The following is a 17973-nucleotide window of genomic DNA, read 5'->3' on the forward strand; positions in this document are numbered from 1 at the left end:
TAAATGTATTTTCCCATTTCTAAAATCAATTTTAAATAAAATGGCAAGTTTTTGTAGAGATTCAGATATTTCATAAGAAAATTTTGTGTGTGTATATATATATATATGTATGTATACACACACACTTTAACCTATATTATATATTTTTATATTATGTCTTCTTCCAAGAGGATTTGAGTTCATTTTCAGAGAACAGTTATTCAAGATGTTATTTTCTTTGATACGTATATATATATAGGTTAGATGTTTTATCTACACACACACATTACAGATTTTAAGCATACATGGATGTTTAATATATATTTAATTTTCAGTGACCTTATTTTAGGAGAAATTATTTTTTTTCCTGTGGTATCATGCCTTTTTAGATGTTTTTGTTTCGCAGTAGGCTACATTATGTATTGACAGGTGTGGAATTTATACATTTCTTAAGTAAGATAATATATGTGAAATGCTTATCTTCAGCTAGGACCTCAGTATTTTTTCACTAAATGATAGTTACTATTATTTTAATATAGTAGGAAACAAATGGATATGTTTAATTAAAACTTACCAATAAGGAAAAGAGTTTAACTTGCAATTCTTTGTGATTGTTAAAACTTTGAAACACTTTTCTATTTATTAGGTATTATTCACTCAGCCTCTAATGTATAATGCTATACAATGTTGCTTGAAGTTAATACAACATGACTAGATTATTTCATTTATATAATTCTTTTTTGTTTTAAAGATTTTATTTATTCATTTGACAGAGAGAGACAGTGAGAGAGGGAACACAAGCAGGGGGAATGGGAGAGGGAGAAGCAGGCTTCCCGCAGAGCAGCGAGCCCGATGTGGGGCTCAATCCCAGGACGCTGGGATCATGACCTGAGCTGAAGGCAGACGCTTAACTACTGAGCCACCCAGGCGCCCCCATTTATATAATTCTTAATAGTAATTTGTACAGCACTTAATGAATGATTCCCCCCCACTTCTACTCTACATCTTCTACAGGACTTTTTGATCAAAATTATCTCTGTGGGTCAATGTGAAAAAGAAGTTATATACTAATAATGGTCAATTTAAAGACATAGTTTCAATTGGAGGCATTTGGACACATACTCCATTGATCACTTCTCATCAAGATTAACTATGGTCTAGCACTATACCGGTACTTCATTGTCTTTTAAGACTGTAAACTATAAAGGTGAATAATGATTTTTGATATTAGAGGAGAAAATTATTGATGGGATACTAATAATTCTTAGTAAGAAAATTAAAGTTTTCAAAGATTCTAGGGTTTTAAGGGCAATAGATAAAATGAACTTCCCCAGACAGGCGTACTGGTTGTCTTGATTATGCTAAACCTTCAAAGCAGCACTTGAAAGGATAATGACAAGTAAAGATACATTTTTCTCATATATGTTATACATAGCTTACAAAGCACATTGAGTATAGTATGGATGGGGGACAGTGGAGTGACCTGACAAACACTATTTTATCCAGGTGATCTAGGTCAATGTCAAGAGTTAAACCACGTTGATACTATGTACCCTTGATATAATGAAAATGGCACTTTGCTTCTGTGATCTTCCTCCCCCAAACTCATAACCCCAGTCTAATCATAAGAAAAACTCAGACAAATTCCAATAGAGAGGCATCCTACAGTGCACCTGATTATCATTTACTCATCAAAACTATCAATGTTACCAAAAGTAAGTAAAGTCTGAGAAACTGTCAGAGCCAAGAGTTTCTGACATGATAAGTAGATGTAATGTGGTATTGTGGATGGGATCCTGGAACAGAAAAAGGACATTACATAAAAACTTTGGAGATTTGAATACATTATGAACTTTAGTTAAAAATAATGTATGAATATTGGTTCATTACTTATAACAAATGTACCATATTAATTTTAGATGTTGATAATAGGGTAACCTGAATGGGTGGGGGTGGGAGGTATAGGACTCTACAGCATCTGCTTAGATTTTCTGTAAGTATAAAACTGTTCTAAAAATTTAAGTCTATTAATTTTGAAAGGAAGATTGAAGGGCAGAATTATAGTGGTTTTCCTTTCCTTTTTAAAGTCTAGGTAAATGTAGCCCAAAGTTATCACTAGCAAACTATAAGGGATGAGATTATGAAAAGACTTTTCATCTATATTTCTCCTATATAATCTGAACATTTTATAATCAACTTTTATTCCTTTTATTTGAAGAAAAAAATTACATTTTGAAAAACATTTAGTGACGTGTTCATTGTAAAATGTAAGGAAATTCAAATAAATATGAAGAAAATGATTCACATATGATTTTTCCACTGAGAAATGACACTAAAACATTTTAGGGCTTGTTGTTGTTGTTTTTCCTATGCATGTTTGGCAAAATCTGTTTCTATACAGTATATTCTTTGGTAACCTGCTTTTCTAATTTAATAGTTTATCATGGATATCTTTCTGTATCAACCTTCAGCATGACTAGAATGCTAAGCCAAAGGCTTGATACATTTTTATGTGCTTTGATACATATTTCAAAATTTCCCTAGAAAATTTGTAACAGTTTATACTCCCACAACCATGTTCTCAAAATACAGAAGTCATAAACGGAGTCTGACCAACATTTTAAAATCAGGAGATTTCCCTTAGAAACCCTAATTCCTTACTTTTGAAAAATCAGTCACTCTAGCGGTGGTGGGCCACATTCGTTCACCTAGGAAAACAGTTGACTGGATCTTGAGTAGCTCCTGTCGCAAAAACCCTCCTTATGCCCTTAGGTGAGGCTGAGTGTCACTTGACATTTCATTTTACCTATGCTTTTAAACATGGTCATATTAAGAGAAGTATGAAATACTTCTTGTGCCTATATCTCCTGCAAAAGTGATAAAAGGCCAGAGAGGGAGAAGATCAGATTTTAAAAACACTGGGAGCATGTATAAGTTTTTTTGTGGATATAAATTATCTATGTACATGTGTAATATGTCTACAAAGTGTCTCTGTTGAATGAATTCCAAAGCTGTGATTTTAAAATATACTAAACACAACCCATTTTATTTACTTATCTTCCCTGCGCCTATGTGAATTTGAGTTAATTAGTGCTTTCATAGTATTTTATTTTTGAAGTTCTGTTATTGTTTGTTGAAGAATTTTAAAGGACTGCTCCCTAAATGTAGAATCCTTACTCAGATGATGACAGTATCCACAGTTGGAGCATTTTTAATGTCTTCACAAGTATTTGACTTATTTATCATTACAGCTCCTTGATTGAATATTACTATTTTTTACATTCTTATCTACTACATTATAATCCAGTGATGACTTAGAAAATTCACTTATTTAAACTCATTTAAAGAATATGGGACTGCTTATTGGATATACCAATAAAACTAAAGTTAGGTTATTTCTGTTTTATTCTAAATTTTTGTTTGACCTTGAACAACTTATTTTAAATTTCTTTGGTAAATGGTGGAATATTAATATATTCTTAATAATTTTATTTAAAGGAACCTGAATAAGAGCAGGTGGCTTTTGAAAACTGTTCAGATTAGTGGCCCAGTCAAAGGAAAGAAACATCATAAATTTGCTTACATGATAAGAAGAAAAAATGAAATAAATAATGGTCATATGGTGATTAAAAGTGAGAGGAAAGAATAGGGCAAAATCGTTTAGAGTTTGGAATAAAAGTGCTTGAAGTATTTTAATTTGATATTTAAAGAAAGGTAATGAAGTAAGTATTTAATGTATGGTAAGTGTGGTAAGGGTACAGTATAAACAATACTGAGGAAAATATTTAGCAATATAATAGGATGAAGGTTGGAAAACAAATCAAATGATTTAAATAGATGAAAGTATAATAATAATATAAATAAATCAAAGATGACCTGTCTCATAATAACTAGAAGTTAGAATTAGGACAATTTTACCTATTTCCTAAAAGAAAAAAAGGAAAAAGTTCAAACCAGAAAAGGGTAATATTTTCCATTGTTGGTTCAGAAAAATTAAACATATATATTTCTTCTGATATCCCTTAGGAATATCACATAGGACAGGTAGGGTTTTCCACATTTTAAATGAAACTATTTTCAGGGCTAGTGCTTCTATATCCAAAATTATAATTTTGACTTTTGACTCTCTTTGCTGGAAAAAATAAAAACTTTGTTTTCACTATGATTTAGTGTTTTTGTTTTTTGTAAGTGGAGTGGTTAATTTAAATATGATATATGCATAGATTTTAATGGCCTCAAAAATATTCGGTTAAGATGGTAGTAGAATTTCACAGAATGCTGGTTTTTGCGAACTAACATTTCTTGAAGGTATCCTACATGCTTAATTTTTTTGTGATTTTTTTTTGTTGTTGTTGCTATAATGTGGTGCTTACCATTAGCAGATTATCTGACATGTAATTTCAAAAGAGAATACAGTGGACTGTATTGACATTAAAAGTATCAGAGTTTTGTGGGTTATTAAATTATGATACATTGGAAGATAATTAGACTTAAAGTGCTGTTAGTTTCCTTTTCCCAAGTTTATATTCAGTGGTATTATATGACTCTTTGTGATCAAATGGTAGATTGAGTATTTCATTATGAAATACATCTGTGTATAATCATATTTTTGAAATAATTAATTTATAGATAAGTGGTAGGTTTTATGCAACCATGCTGTAATGTTTTTCTCCTGTAAATCTGTATGACAATATTATTTATGAAAATATTTATATAAACTCTTGGTTCTTTTATTGAAAAATGCCATTGTATTAGGATGATGGGAATTTAGCTAATGCTAGTTTACAGTTTATTATTGAAATGCAATTTTCCTTCTCTGAATACTTATTATTTATATAATGTAATAATATCATATATAAGTATTTGCACATATAGAAATAATATACAAACATGCATATATATTTGCACATATACTTTTTTTTTTAAATAGGTATCTCAACGGCCATCTTTATCAAGCTTAGAAACTTTAATGGTCTCACAGAAGTCTGAAATTGAGTATTTACAGGGGAAATTAAATATAGCAAATGAAAAACTGTCAGAGAGCAAATCTACCAACAAGGGTTCCTCAGAGAAATGCTTCTGGACAAGTACTGAAAGAAAACATAAGGTAGGGACATTTTGTCATTTTGTGAATTTGTCAGGGTGAAGCTGGCAAGGCCAGTGATGAAGTTTAAAAACAAAGAGGCTTTACCTCTCTGCTTATATTTCTGGGAGCTTTTTTTTTTTTCCTGGAAGCTTTAAAAGAACATTTATGTGCCAAATGCTTGACAAAAAATTGTTGTGTGGGGCTCCTGGGTGGCACAGTCGGTTAATCCGTCTGCAGTCAGCTTAGGTCATGATCCTGGGCTCCTGGGATGGAGCTCAGTGTCTGGCTCCCTGCTGAGGAGGGAGCCTGCTTCTCCCTCCCCCTGCTCTTACACTTTCTCGTGCTCTCTCTCTCCCTCTCAAATAAATAAAATTTTTAAAAAAAAATTGTTTTAAAGACTAAATAATGTATTCCTAATTTAATTAAATAGATTAGTAGTAGTATAGCTGTTTTGGAGTAAGTTAACATTATTATGTTAAAAAGTTTTGCTAAACTGGGTGTTATATAAGACTGATGAATCACTGAACTCTACCTCTGAAACTAATTCACTATATGTTAATTAAATGAATTTAAAAAATTTTTAAAAGTTTGGCTACGTATCTCATATATCTAATCTATAGATAAGTTAATCTAAGTAAAAAATCATTTTAAAGTAAGATAACAGGAGAGGAAGAAAAGGGGAGTATGTCAGAGGGGGAGACGAACCATGAGAGATGATGGACTCTGAAAAACAAACTGAGGGTTCTAGAGGGGAGGGGGGTAGGGGGATGGGTTAGCCTGGTGATGGGTTTTGAGGAGGGCACGTTCTGCATGGAGCACTGGGTGTTATGAACAAACAATGAATCATGGAACACTGCACCAAAAACTAATGATGTAATATATGGTGATTAACATAACAATAAAAAAATAAAAATAAATCATTTTAAAGTAATAGTAGTTGTTAAAAGAAAAATATGTCTAAATGTTTCTATTTCATTCAGATATGATATTTAAAATATTACCCATGTGGATATAAACTATAAAGTGGAATTTAACATTAATTTATGCAATGATATAATTTCAGATTTAAAGGTATAGCAATAGAGAAAAATAAGCAAATTTTCCATAGCATGTTTTTCATTTATTAATGTCTAGCTTTTCCTTTTTGTAATATTTGTATTACAGTATATATACCATAGTATATAATCCTGTTATGCTGCAACAGTTTTTGTCAACACTGACTAAAATAAACATCTTATAATATCATTTTGTCAATATGTTATTATGTAACATTGTAAATATGTTATCTCTAGATAAATAGAAAAGTGAGGAACTTCAGATGTTTTTCTCACACTTGTTACTTCAGCAGTAGAAAATAATGATTTTATAAGCAGAAAACTATATTTTTCAAGATAATTGTTTTTAGTTCTTTCCATTTTTTTCCTATGAGTAGAACTATCTTAGTCTAGGAAGTATTTAAAAATAGACCCGTTTCTATTATAGTCTTATTTACTCCCTCTAATATTATCAGTAATTTTCAGAAGAATGAGCTTTATATATATATTTATTTATTTAAACATAACTGCATTATACATTTCTTGCCATTTTGGAGTAGTTTCAGAGTATTGAGCTTTATTTAAATGAAAGAAAACATTCCTGAAATTGAGATACATTATATATAGGGCCTAATTTGGTTACTTGCTACATTGCTGAAGTTAAAAAATGTAGCGCTTTGATGTTTCGTTGCTTTTAACAAAAGTCAAGAAAATGAGAGGGATATTTGGAACGAAATTTTCTTTCTTTTTCGTAAGGACATGCAGTAAGTATGAACAATATGTTGCCCAGCTTAATAGTTGCTTTCACATATTCCTTCTCCAGATTGGTATATGAAGCTGTACATAATATAAACACACATTCTTGTCTCTAGTTAGCCACATTATAGTTAATGACCATATGGTCATTATGGTAGAAGATCTACTGTCTGTTGTATTTATATTCCTCAAGCATATTGTTCCTTCAACTTCACAGTGTGTTAAACTATTTCAAAGGGAAAAAAATCCTTTCCCTCTTGTTTCTGGTTGTCCTATCAAGTGTAACCTTGGACCCTTATAGAGCAATTAGACCAGCCTCTATCCCCTCCTTTGTAATGAGGTTTCTTGCATTTCTGAGTCTATAACCCTTTAGTCTTCCCTAATGGGACATCATTATTCTGAAAGAAACAATGTAAATGTAAATGAATATTCTCATTAACGAGTCACAGAGAAACCTTTAGCGGTAGCACTGTGGTAATTCCGCTTGTTATTTCTCTGGTATTCCATGCAGGATTTTTTTTATAATTCATTATTAGTATTCAAAATTACTTGTTCTTTAATTTTGCATGTCTTTCATAATCCAGTGTTCCAACTAGTTCAACCATGTCCTTGTTTTATTCTCGAGGAACCACCTGTGAAACGTTCAAGGTCTTTGTCCCCAAAGAGCTCTTTCAGAGACTCAGAAGAGCTGAGGAATCTGAGGAAAGCTGAAAGAAAGATTGAAAACTTAGAGAAGGCACTCCAGCTAAAGGTGAACATTAAGTCATTTCTTTAGTAATAACCTTGCAAAGATAAAGATATACCAAAGTAAACATTCACTTCACAAATCACTGCTTATCATTTATTTTTCCTGAATTTAATTACATGTATAAAAATGTATCATTGGTTCGTCTTGTTTTTCAGATTTCTGAGGATCATAAAAAGTAACAAAAAATTTGCTGCTCGAATGTAAATATTTATTCACTACTTTAAAATTGTTTGGGAATACTTTGGCTTAATATTGGGAATAAATTTCTTAGAGTTTTTCAGAGACAAAAAAATAGAACTACAGCAAGTAGAGCATTTCTCATAGTTCTTTATACATGATAAACATATAAAAAGAAAAGTGATTAAAAATGATACTCACCTAGCTCAAGTCACTTGCAACTGTCCTTTATAGAAAAGTTACACAGACAAAATGGCAAGTACATTATTTTTTCCATTTGACTGTATTGAGGGTTTTATTTTTTCTGAATTTAATATGGCTAAACTTATCATTCTTTATTCACAACTACCCAAAGGCCTGTGCTATTTGAGATTTAGCCATTTAATTGAATCTTAAATAGTTTTAAGACATTTTATGACAAGACCAATGTTTTACACATGATTATAATCCAATAAAGCTCAGATTCTTTGTCATATAGATTACTCTTAGGGAGAAAAAGGTTTGATTTGGATTTTGTGTGCTGTAGAACAAGATATGGTTTAGAGGAATCTAAGCTACAATTAATATTTTTTCTACCTTTTCACTAAACATCCAGTTAATTTATATTTATGCAGTCAGACTGATAGTTCTTGAAGGAAAATTATCGTCTGCTGATTGACAGAGAGACAGAGATTGATTATCATCTATCATCTACCAAAAATAAAATGATCAGATGACATCGGCTTGCTAACATTTAGCCTACTTGAAATGTATACACCTGCAGTCATTTTTTTTTTTTAGTTAATTTTTTTTTTTAGTAATCTCTACACCCATTGTGGGGCCCAAACTCATGTTTGGGGTAATACCCTGAGATTAAGAGCTGCATGCTCTTCTCACTGAACCAGCCAGGCACCCCACACCTGGAGTTATTTGCTCATTCATTGGTTTACTCAGTAACAACTTACTAAGCAATGCAGTTAGCCAAACAAGTCACTTGTACAACAAGAGACAAGATAACTGTCTATCATTCAAGACCCTAGTTAACAAGATACTGCATGAGCAATTGGAATCTAGTATCTTAACATAAACATGGGAGTACCCACAGGATATTAAGAGCATATTTGGTAAGCCAGTTTATCATCTTCCTCCTTTTGCATAATTCTTGAAATTCACATCCTGTATTAATCTGGTTTCTTCAGAGAAACAGAGCCAGTAGGATATAACCCTTTAGTCTTCCCTAATGAGACATTGTTATTCTGAAAAATATCTATATCTATGTCCATATATCTATCCGGAGAGGGAGAGAAAGAGAGACAGAGATTGATCGATTTACTATAAGGAATTGGGTCATGCAATTACAGAATCTGAGAAGTCCAGCATCTCTGCTGTGAAACTGGAGATCATGAGAGCCGGTGGGATAGTTTCAGTATAGGTCCAAAGGCCTGAAAACCAGGAAGCTGATGGTGTAAATTCTAGTCCCAATCTCAATCTGAGTCCAAAGGGACAAGACCAATAATGTCTTTCTTATGCAGCCTTTTATGCAGTGAACTGAATGAAGCCTGTCACATGAGGAAGGGCAACATGCTTTATTCAGTCTGATTCAGATGTTCATTTTCTACAGAAACACACTCACAGATACACCCAGGAATAATGATCAGTCAACTTACACATAAAATTAACTATTACATATCCCCATTCAATAGTAACAGATCTCCACTTATTTGTCCCCAAACTCTGAGTCTTTGACAGTCCCTTGTTTTTGGCAGGAGAGAGTAGAGCAGTTCAGACATTTTCAGATCTATCCTCTTCAACCTTTTGAATTTCTAATTTCAGAAAGAGTCCCAGAAGCATCATATTAACTTATCATTCCTTTCTCCTAATTGCTCTTTTAGATGAGGCCTCAAACTTATTTTCAGAGTAAAATTCTGTCTTCACACAGTTTCTTTTTCATTTATACTTTTTCTGTATTCCTTTTTCATATCAGTTGATGATAATATGAATTTCAAAAGTATGTTTTCTTTCACAGATTTACAAGATAAGGGGGAAAATGCAAGCAAATTTTTTTCATTGTATCTTATCATTTAGTAGGAAAGGATTTCTTATTTTAAAGGAGCAAAATAGTTGAATGAAAAAAACACTATCAAGAGCATTTATGAGATGAAGTGAGTAAACAAAACCTATGAAGTAAAAGCAATTCCAAAGAGAGTGATGGGTCCAGGATATTTTTTAATTTATGGCCTCACTTTAGTAAGTATACCTGTCATATTTAGTAAAGATAGAAAACTTCATCCAGTATTTCCCTTAATTAGGGTATAATATTACTATTACTCAAGTGCATGAGAATATAACATAAGAAAGGAATTAATGATGTATCTTTATTAGTTTCCTAGGGCCGCCATGACAAACTGGCTGGCTTGGAGGAACAGAAATTTATTATTCAAAGTTCTGGAGGCTAGAAAGTTCCAAACTCAAGAATTCAACAGGATTAGTTCCTTCTGAAACCTGTGAGGGAGAATCTGTTCTGTTTCTCTCTTGTAGTTTCCAGTAGTTTCAGGTGTTGCTTGGCTTATAGATGGCATTCTCCCTGTGTCTTCATACTTCACTTCATCTTTCCTCTGTGTGGGTATGTCTCTCTCTCTCTGTCTAAATTTCTCCTTTTTAAAAAGACACCAGTCGAGCGCCTGGGTGGCTCAGTCAGTTAAGCATCTGCCTTAGGCTCAGGTCATGGTCCCGGTCCTGGGATCAAGCCCCACATGGTGCTCTCTGCTCAGCGGGGAGCCTGCTTCTCCTTCACCCTCTGCCTGCCAGTCTGCCTACTTGTGCGTACTCTATCTCTCTGTCAAATAAATAAATAAAATCTTTAAAAAAAATAAAAAGACACCAATCAACTAGATTAAGACCCACCCTAATGACTTCTTTTTAACTTCATTACTTCTATAAAGACCTTATTACCAAATACAATCACATTTTGGGGTAGTGGAGGTTAGGATTCCAACCTACCTTTTTGGAGGGGATTCATTTCAACCCCTAACAGTTTCTTATGGTTTTTAGTAGGCATTTGTTGATCATGGTGCTCCTTTTGTAGACCATAACCCATTAATACATGTGGAATTTTTGTCACTGCTTTTCCCATATTGGTATTATATTGAACACTCCTCTGCCAGAAGCTAATGGGAAAATGGCAGAGAAAAATGTTCTCTGCTCAATTATCATAGGCAGTGGATTAAAATCTTTCATTTTTTTTGTGAACTGTTAAGATATCCATGTGTGTTGTGAATCTATAGCAAGGTATAGATACCTTATTTCCCAGATTTACTTGATTATATCATACCCATTAACATTTCCCAAAGACTTCTGTTCCATGGAAGTCACTGTTGAAAACACACACTAAACACATGCTCCATGGCACAGTAGATAGCTTTCGGTCCCAAGTTGATCAACCAAGGGGGACTGTTGGGAGAGAGGGACAAATAAGCTTCACCAGATAACCTCCACCATGGAATATATGTAGGCACACACTGATATATTGAGATGATAGTCTTTATTATATCAGCAGTAAGTAATGCACATTATTCTAATACTAGTAATGAATTTTGTAAAAATATTAATACATTACCTTGCTTAGCTTACTTTTGTAAATAGTTGTACGTTTTCAAGATGGATGGCCAGTAGTAATAGAAGAGATGAAAACTATTATTCTAAAAATCCCACCCATTTCCAAATCCTAACTTCATAAGTATAGTGGACTAACAATTTATAAAGTATAATTTGGAAATCAATGCATCAGAGCTTTATGAAATCCTTACTGTCCTTGGGATCACTAATGCCATGAATCTCTGCTTTATGAACTTTAATGCATTTGACAACTTAGTTCTGTTAGCTCTTTTCTATACTATTTAGTAACGTCAATATGTCCTTTGAATACAGTTTATATGTCTTTTATTTTTCAGTGTCTAATATGCATTCTTCATACATTCAGCTTTATATACTCTGCTGAAATTAAACATCCATGGGATCCTTGGTATTTAATAAAATTTTATTTTAACTTTTTAAAAACTTTGCTATCATTCTGTGAAGATTGAGCCACTGTTTTATTAACAGGACTCATGCTCTTAGTTTGCCTCTGCCTGTCAAGGAGCCTTTGACCAAAGTGTAGTAGATTAGACCAAGAATCATTTTTGTTCTTATGAACTCATAAATGGACTTGCAAGTATCATTGAGGCAAGTCAGATGATACAGCCTTTCTATTTTCTAGTGTTTTAGTCATTCAGATTTGTTTGTATACAGAAATTAGAGCCTCTAGTTTAACTAGTTTAATTGCAAAATATAGGGAAGGTAGTCAGTAAATGTTTTATTGAATGATTTAATAAATGGACCTAATTCAGTGACTGCCCTTGTGATATTTTTGTGTGTATCTTCTTGGGCAAATGTAGTTATTAGTGATATTAAATGTGTCTTTAGGTTTTTACTTCTGATTTTGTTGTAAGATTTTTGGGTATGGTAGTATTTCCCAAATGAAGTACTACTGTTTTGACTTAGGCTATTATATGGGACTTAAAGAATCATAATCCACACTATGGCTAACTTATATTTGTTAGAATATTATGAAAAATTTTCTGATTATTCTTTTTACACATTAAACATTTCTTTTGAGATATCTGACTTTTGCCTGAAGACTTCTGCTAAATCTGTTCTTGCACTAGAATAAGGAAAAATGTTTCTCTTTGGACATATATTATCTATCTTATATTTACATTTCTATAAAATTTTGTCTATTTCTGAAGTAAGCCAAAGAACAATAGTCTCTGAGACTAATTTAACCCATGTATTACAACTTGATAATAGCATTCAGAAAGGACATTTAAAAATAATTATTATAAATTATGTCTATCAAATTGATTTGTCAAATAATCTCTAGTTTACTTTCATTTTTAATAGTTTAGATCTTAGTAATTTTATAAGAAATATGTAAACACTCTAGCATTAGGCATAGTAAATTGTGAAGCATGTAAAATTAAAGCAGAAAGCTCATCTATAAAACTGCTTAGCTATAATCACTACCTAATGGAGGGACCACCTATTTCAATTACTATAGCAAAATCAAAACTATTTGCTAATATAAATATATTTATTACACTGAAGTTTTAGGAAGCAGAGGTGCTTTGAGTGCTTTGGTTAAGTACTGTGCGTAGTACAGAGCCTGGCACATTGTGAGTGATGTATAGGACTCAGGAAATTTTTATTGAGTCTTAATCTTTGGTTTAATAGCATAAGCTAAGTTGATTTCTATTTGAGATCTAAGGAAAACCTTGGGTATAAATTCAATGATTAATGGTAGCTGAAGCAGTACTGAAAAATGCTAAAATAATGACAGTACTAACAAGAAACTCAATTTGTTCCAGTGATTTAACAGAATTTTTGTGAAAGGCAACAGAAAAAAATCTGGATATCCCATTTTATTAATTTTTACTTTTGGCAATTTTTTAGGTTCTATTTACTCAGTTTCTAGGGACTTTTAACACAGACTTTTAATGATTCCAAAACACTGCATTTGTATTAATAATTTTAAAGAAATTCATTGTAAACTAAGAGTTTATGGGGAAGGAATTTGATTCAATGATGAATAATTAGAGAAAGTTATTAGAATTTAACAAAGCACAATTTGAAAATTGTGTTTTGACACAAATCTTTTCTAGTACCTATACATTTCTCATAATTAGATTATTAATAATTTGTAATATATCCTGTTTAAAATCCTAATAAATCTTATTAGTTCTTAAGGAATCCTAATAAACATAATGAACTTATGTTCATTTATGAGAAGGTAAGAACATTATTAATTACTTTTCTATTTGGTTAATTTAAATTATTTCATATATTTAGGATTAGAAAGCTTATTGTTTAAAGAAGTGAAGTTATATTTGGATTTTTAACAACAGTAGGGAAAACTCAAGGTCAAGGTTAAATCATTCATTGGTCTTAGAAGAAGAGAGATATAAACAGCTTTTATTTTGAAGATGGAGAAACTGGTACATGCTGAATTTAAGTAGCTATGTCAAGATAAAATTTACTAACTTTCAGCAGCAAGGCTTGAACTCTTATCAGTACTTAACACTCTGCATGTAATAGCCTCTTAATATATGGTTCTTTAATTGAAGTGAACAAAATTCAATTCAGTATCCTGATTTTTTAACCGTGGTATTAAACCATGCTACTCTTTAGCAAGTTTGTAGTGTCTGTGATCTGTATATCTTCTAAAACTCTTCAGGATAACATTTATTCTGATTGTCCCTTTCAAGTGATGCCATTCCCATGCTTTTTCATCATGCACTTCCATTTCCAGATGGCATACAGACAGCTTGGTGAACAGGACTCAAATACTTCCTAGTAACTGCTTAAGAGATTTATTGAAGCTATTCTACTAGGCCTATATTCAAAGTAAAATGACAAAATATCCATATTGTTGAGACAGGTAGAATTGCAGTAAAATAATACAAACTCTGTATTATGTTACAGTTGAAATGAGAGGTACATGGTCCAGGAAACTGTGTATTTGGCTTCTTAATAATAAGGACATCCGTTAATACCTGGGAAGGGGAAAACGAAGGAAGCTAACTTTTGCTTTGTGCCTCGATAGGGCAAGCACAGTACCAGGGGCTTTACCTGTATATTCGCTCATTTAATTTAGTCATCATAATTTAAATCTCTATGCTCTTTTCCACATTTACAAAAGAAAAAATTGAATTAATTTAAATGGTGTTCTTAAGATTATGCTGCTAACATGAAAGAGCTCCAAGAATAGAATTCAGATTTTTCTAACTGCCATGAGCCTATTCATGTCACCTCACTATAATATAACAGAGTACCTACCTGTTGCCTTCACTAAATAAGTATACAATTTCCTTCATATAGAAATATAAAGGTTTAAAAAACAAATTTGAAATTCACAATGGCTAAAAATACTCAAGAAGTTACTTACTTTACTTTGAGAAACACAGTGTGTAAGTAATATATAAATACATGCCCTAAGAACTGAAAATTTGGCCTTTATAAGTTCATTTTGTGGGTATATCTAAAAATGAAGACGTATTTCATGTACTCTATTTAGAACATGTAGAAGTTGTTGACTTTGTCTAACCTAGTAATGTTTTTATGACCTCTTCAAGAATACAAAGCCCAGCTCTCACATTTCAATTCTGTATAGTACAACCCAGAAGGTTAAACTCTGCTACTTCAGACATAGGTCCAAACTGATTTTTTCCTCCTACGTAATCCTTTTGCTTTATATTAAACTAATCGTGAACCCATGGGTAGAAGCATTGATCTTACTATGATTAGTGTTTTTACACTAATTACATATTTAATTATAATTAACAAAATAACAAAATGTGTTATGTATGGACAAATCCTTTTGTGGAAAGAGAAGAAATTCTGTAAAATTGGCTCATAAATATTTGTATGTGTACTAATTGACAACAGGGAAAGGAATGAAACTAATTTTGAAATTACTAGCAGCTTAAAAATGAAGCAAATGGGTTGAATTTACCAAGCAAACCTATTTTGTGACTTTAAGAATCCTTTTCTTCTGCTTAAATAAGTATTACAAATTAGTTTATATTTCCTATTTTCTTTCAAATTTCATATTTAGATGAGTAACCTTTTATTTGCAGCATTATACTAATACTGTCTTTAAACGTATGTACTTGCTTTTTTGTGTTCTACAGAGCCAAGAAAATGATGAGCTAAGAGATGCCCATGAAAAACGCAAGGAAAGGCTACAGATGTTACAGACCAACTACAGAGCAGTAAAAGAGCAATTAAAACAGTGGGAAGAAGGCAGTGGCATGTGAGTTGCATAGCTCATAAAGGCATTTCCCTAAATATTAAATGGAATGGAGTAGCGTCATATAGGTGTTTTAATGGCTTTTGTTTGATTTTAAAGATATTATTTGGTATTCAAATCTTTATTGTGAATTTTTAAATAGATAATATAATAAATGAAAACAGATAAATATGCTAGAAATAACTATAGATTTTCCTATCATTTGCAGAATTCATAATGTAGGTGATTATGAATTACTATGTACATTTTCTTTTTTTTATTTTATTTTATTATGTTATGTTAATCACCATACATTACATCATTAGTTTTTGATGTAGTGTTCCATGATTCATTGTTTGCGTATAACACCCAGTGCTCCATGCAGACTATGTACATTTTCACTATCAATAGAGTAGCTTAATAAAAGTAGATAACTTAATGCAAAAATAGTGCATATCCATATGATTGAAAAAATTAAATAAATAAAATAATGGTATTACAAAGTTTGTAACTCAAACAGTATTTAAGTTTTAATTGAAAGACAAGAGAAATAGGAAATTTACATATGTAGTTAACTCTCTGAAAACTACTTCAACCTAGTATGCAATTTGAAAATCTTTACTATCCATCAGTTTGTTCTGCAGCTTATCTGAATGAATTGGCGGTCTCAGTTCAATTGCTCTGAACAGGTGTTCAGATCTTGGTTAGTCGTAAGTGGCTCCCTTGTTAACAGTATCAACAGAGGGCAAAGGACTGAATGAGTACAGAAAATCTACTACCCTCTCATCTTTTGAGATGGATCCTTTAGGGCAATGTTGATGATACACATTGGTCTGTTCTGTAGAGAAATACTGTTTCTAAATTGGCCAGTACAGCACTTTTACAAAATAAAAACGGAGAGTTTGTTTTATGTACAGAAAATGAAAACATAAAGGGCATTTGGCATGTTTTGTAGGTAATTGTCACGTCTAATTTTTTCCTTTGAAGGATGGGAAGTGTTTCATATCACTTGTCAGTAAAGTAGTGATAAAGCAATTTGTCCTACATTTAGCCTCTGCCCACTTAACTTTAGTAGTCACTGGAAGTGTGAAAACTACTTTCTGACGTATTTACTGATAATAGCGTGTTTTAAGATCGAGCACATATACTACATTCAGATTGGTTGACAACAAATTCTCGATGAGTTGATTGTTTATAATCCTTTTTGAGAAACTGACCATCCTGCAATATATGTTTTATTATCACTAGAATGAATCAGAGAAATCGACCTAAGACTATCATATGTCTGCCTAAAAGTTTGCTTTCCACAGTAGCGGTTTAGCCTTTTGGAAATTATGACATAGGATTTTAATTTCTATACACTTAGGTTTTAGGAAATTCATTCTGTAAATAGTGGGCTTGAATTAGGGAATGTATAAATAGATTTTCATTGCACTTTGAACATATTAAGGAAGAAAACAACTTCATTTTAAAAATAGGACTTATATCAGAAAAATAAAGAGAGCGGATCCCCAACAACTTCGACAAGAAGATTCTGATGCTGTATGGAACGAACTGGCCTATTTCAAAAGGGAGAACCAGGAGCTAATGATTCAAAAGTGAGTTTCTCTTTTAACAGTATGGACTTACATAAACATTTAGGAGAAATATTTTATAGCTTAAAGGTCATGAGAGAAATAGCTTATAAAATTTGAAAATGAAATAATCTGGTTTTTGTTAATAAACATTAAAAAGGGCCTATATATATATATATATATATATGTATATGTATGTGTAATACAATAACAAGTTGCACATTTGCTAGCTCTAGCCGAAACTGGAGAATATGATCTAGGGATTGTGTTAATTAATGTGGCTCTCATCTGTTGGAGGTGTCGCTCTTCATTAGCCTGTATTTTAGACACTGCCGTGCTTCCTTTCTGGAATGAGGCGGAGAGGGGATAACCCAGCCAGCATCCCCGTTTGATCTCCTAGACCCACGCGCAGTGCAGAACGCCTGCGCTCTCTTGGTTCCCTGCCCTGTCCTGCTAATCCCAGCTGAGCTCATTAGGGTGTAGCCTTGCTGCTTCTCCTGGAGCCAGAGCTGTCCAAGCTAATTACTGGTAGCAGCAGAACTGCCTGTTAAGGGTCTGGTGTGGATCTGCTAACATGGTCCTTGGTAGTGACCTGCAAAAGACACACGGGAATTGCTTTCTTTCCTGCTGTGCACTGCCTGTCCTTTGGGCTTAATGCTGATCCCTCCACATAGGTCTTTTAGCTGCCCTAAGTATAAAACTTGATGAAGGATACTCATATTTTAGAAAACATACAGTTTTCTTCCTTGATCTTATAATTCACAGGCTGTTACATTCAGCTTGGCAAAGAAAGAACACATTTTTTTTGAAATATAAAG

General features: G+C 32.4%; 1 protein-coding gene across 2 annotated transcripts in view; it reads left to right on the forward strand.

Moving 5' to 3' along the window:
- CNTLN (centlein) overlaps positions 1 to 17973 on the forward strand; it is a 298123-nt gene that overhangs the window by 167916 nt on the left and 112234 nt on the right. For both annotated transcript variants that reach the window (XM_028107236.2, XM_028107237.2), the window contains exons 9-12: positions 4910 to 5086; positions 7481 to 7606; positions 15484 to 15605; positions 17060 to 17179. In XM_028107236.2, the coding sequence (XP_027963037.1) occupies positions 4910 to 5086; positions 7481 to 7606; positions 15484 to 15605; positions 17060 to 17179 (545 nt within the window). The remainder of the gene's footprint in view (positions 1 to 4909; positions 5087 to 7480; positions 7607 to 15483; positions 15606 to 17059; positions 17180 to 17973) is intronic.

This window comes from Eumetopias jubatus, unplaced genomic scaffold, assembly GCF_037043125.1.
Source record: "Eumetopias jubatus isolate StellerSeaLion01/CBP00866 unplaced genomic scaffold, mEumJub1_p1.0 scaffold_15, whole genome shotgun sequence".
NCBI classification, from domain to species: Eukaryota; Metazoa; Chordata; class Mammalia; order Carnivora; family Otariidae; genus Eumetopias; species Eumetopias jubatus.